Source organism: Tarenaya hassleriana, unplaced genomic scaffold (genome assembly GCF_000463585.1).
Source record: "Tarenaya hassleriana unplaced genomic scaffold, ASM46358v1 Cleome26, whole genome shotgun sequence".
Taxonomy (NCBI): Eukaryota; Viridiplantae; Streptophyta; class Magnoliopsida; order Brassicales; family Cleomaceae; genus Tarenaya; species Tarenaya hassleriana.
In genome coordinates, this window is record NW_010965869.1 from 2,163,533 (window position 1) to 2,166,521 (window position 2,989).

At 39.5% G+C, this 2,989-nt stretch overlaps 1 protein-coding gene across 2 annotated transcripts; it reads right to left on the reverse strand.

The window, feature by feature from the left end:
- Positions 1-438: 438 nt before the first annotated feature.
- LOC104817011 (vesicle-associated protein 1-3) lies at positions 439-2,989 on the reverse strand. 2 transcript variants are annotated; one of them, XM_010546067.2, is made up of 9 exons: positions 2,756-2,989; positions 2,508-2,603; positions 2,322-2,392; positions 2,152-2,233; positions 1,634-1,749; positions 1,371-1,532; positions 1,212-1,253; positions 950-1,027; positions 439-863 (listed from the first exon to the last, which is right to left on the reverse strand). In XM_010546067.2, exons 3-9 carry the CDS (start codon positions 2,361-2,363, stop codon positions 750-752), a joined length of 636 nt encoding a protein of 211 aa, XP_010544369.1. In that variant the 5' UTR covers positions 2,364-2,392; positions 2,508-2,603; positions 2,756-2,989; the 3' UTR covers positions 439-749. The 2 variants fall into 2 exon arrangements, with proteins under 2 accessions (XP_010544369.1, XP_010544367.1); XM_010546065.2 differs by lacking the exon at positions 2,508-2,603.

Consider the following 2,989-nt stretch of genomic DNA (forward strand, 5'->3'; position numbering starts at 1 on the left):
AAAATGCAGAAATTATAACGAGTTTAGATAATTCCCTATGAAAATTTAAAAAAAAAACGTCGGCAGAGGCAAAATGAGTCTCGGGGTCCATTCGTTTTGCGATGACTCGATCTGATCATAAGATTCATAGCCCCCCACCCCCCAAAAAAATTAAAGAGATTTGAATCGTTTTCATCGTAACGTATAAAAATGGGCTTTGATTACAATATTTTGGATGAGCTTGTACTAACGGGACATAGTTAGAATTTCGGCCCATGTGGATAAGCTTTGTATAGAGAATGTCGGTCCATATTATTAATGGGTGCTATGGAGAAATATTATTACAAATTCAACATGATCTAAAAGTCTATTCCGTCCATCAAACCTCGAGTCAGCAGCCCAACTGGATGCACATCACTCCAATTACTCCCTAACCGATTCATGTGTTTGGACAATAAATCTATGAAAGTTCCTTTCTTTTCATAAGACTGTTAGAACTCCCGGGGAAAAACCCAGAAATAAAAAAAAAAAGAAGGAAAAAAGACAGATGAATCTTCAGACATGTCTACAGACACAAAGTGGGCTTCAAGGAGAGAATCTTCGAACCAGGGCGAGGGTGGCGGGGGGCTGTGGCTAACCAGTTTACACACTTTGAAGAGAAGAAGAAATAAAGGGAAGAGAGTTCAAGTCCAATCCCCCCAAAACAAAAACTTGGCAAAGATTTTAACACTGGAATGACTTATTACGGAAAATGAGACAGAATGCCCGTGTTATGTCCGCTTCAACAAGTAGCCAATCACAAGGCCGAGCAGACCGACCAGCACCGTCAACAACAGTGGATGACCACTGGGTCGGTTCTTGGTTGATTCCTTTCTCATCATTTCCTGCAGGACCAACGAGGGTTGTCATCGTGATTGAACATAACACCAACTATTACTGCAAATAATCGAGTGTTTTTTTTTACTCGTACCAGTTCCTGTTGGAGCTTCTGACTTCGTTGGATAGCAGATGTCTTCTCCTCGGTCAGCTTTGAAATCACTGACCATGCCTGAACAATGACAAAGATTCAGGACCGAAGAGATGGCAATATATCATAAAAACTGCAAATGGAACCGTTCATTATGTCTGAAGATCATGAGCACAAACACATCTTTGATTTTTATTTCAAGACTATCACAGTATCAATCTCGTCAAACTAATTTTTCCAAAGAGTTGAAGGGATACCGATATACCTCAGAAGACTTCTCGGTCGTTTCTTCTAACGTTCTTGATACCTGAACCAGAGAACATTGGTTGCATATACTTGTATAAAAATGCCTCTTATTCCTCTATTAGATCTTTGGATCTTATATTGATTTCTAATACATATATGACCCAATAGAGCAACTTACATCATCGTAGAGTGAGCCATTCTGAGAACCGGTTTCATTAGCGGAAGCCCTAGGGGAGTTCCCTTCGTCAGATCCTTCAGGGACAGGCGAAGGTGGATTAGCTGGGATGTAAACAACCCGCAATTTGAACTCTTCGATAATTTTACCCGGCTCCTTGTTGAACTGCAGAACCAATTACCGGAACTCCGTAAACGCGACCAAAAAACAAACAAGAAACAACATATAACAGACAGAGAGAACAAGCATCGAAGCCGTCATCCCACCGTGTTGGCCATTATGTCCTTTGAAGTTGTGCCATCTGGGACAACAACACTCTGAACAAGGAACTTGTCTTTGCATTGCATGTCCGGAGGAACCTCCTTCTGGGCTTGCATCGTAACTGAACCAACATTTCATGGCAAACAAAACATATAAAAATGGATCCGAAAATGTTGTGTATGCAACAATGCCCTTTACTTCTCTTTTTCCCTAACATAACTGTGTTCCTCTTTGAATGGATCAATTTGAAATTAAGTATCCCATACAGGATTGCGCCAAATATTGACATGGTTATATATTTGTATTCAGCTTCGCAACTGACTTTACACCTTTTGATAGATTAACATCAGTCAATAGTATGTTTTGCAAAAAACAATCCATATTACCGGTTACTTAGCCCGTTATCCGACAGAAATTTATAGATTTTCTTCATTTTTTTTTAACAGATTAGACCTATTAAGGATCAAACATCTAAAACGATAGAGCTATCAGTAGGATCCATTCTATAAAATATAAACTTCACCTGTTACATTGCAAGTAGTTCCAGGGGAGACAATGCCGGTGTTAGGACGAACACAGTATTTCTTAGGATTGGTTGTCTTAATCTGTTCCGATTACAAAAGAAGAAAGCTTCAATAACAAGAACAACATCGCAAACAGGCAAAACAATAAGCAGTTGAAGAGGGCATAAACCTTGAAGGCAACATAGTTGTTTGTCTTGTTGGTCAATTGCATCGTACACGAACTTTGCTTCCTCAATTCAACTTCATCAAACAAAAATCAAACCCGACCAAACAAAATTGAAAATCGGTCTTCAAAAAACAGAACAGAAGAAACTAAAAAGCTTCTGCAATGGGAATTTGTTGAACAGAGAAGTACATTTCAGATTCAGAATTTCCCTAACCAGTCCCTGTCTCCAGTGTCATAAGGGACCCAACGGAAGCACAAATTTTGCCCCAATTCGAAACACAAATTCTACAATGTAAAATAGAAAAGATCGTCTAATCAATTGAACGGCGTTCCAACTCCATTAAGGTCGTCAAACAGTAAAACCCCGTCTATCTTCCACAAAGCCTGCAGATTTCCCCAGGAACCGAACGGAAATTGATGGAGAGACAGGAACTTACAAGGGAACTTCAACTCTGTGGGTTGAATATTAACAAGATCGCCGGTCGTCATGATCCCGATTCCAGACAACGGAGACTAAGATACGAGAATCTCTTAATCTGTCTGATTAAAAAAAAAATGAATCCCAGAAGGAATCGATCCTTAGGGTTTACTGGCGATCGAACGAATTTTATTTCGATCTGACGAGAAATGATACCAGAAATAGTAACAGTTTTCCTCTGGGCAATAATAAT

What these genes read in the sequence shown, in the direction of transcription:
- LOC104817011 (XM_010546065.2), bottom strand. Translation starts at nt 2,807, where the DNA reads ATGACGACCGGCGATCTTGTTAATATTCAACCCACAGAGTTGAAGTTC. An exon ending in AGGACATAATGGCCAACACG is followed by an intron (nt 1,533 to 1,633) that starts GTGGGATGACGG and finishes TTGGTTCTGCAG; the next exon opens with TTCAACAAGGAGCCGGGTAA. An exon ending in CGACCGAGAAGTCTTCTGAG is followed by an intron (nt 1,028 to 1,211) that starts GTATATCGGTAT and finishes GTCATTGTTCAG; the next exon opens with GCATGGTCAGTGATTTCAAA.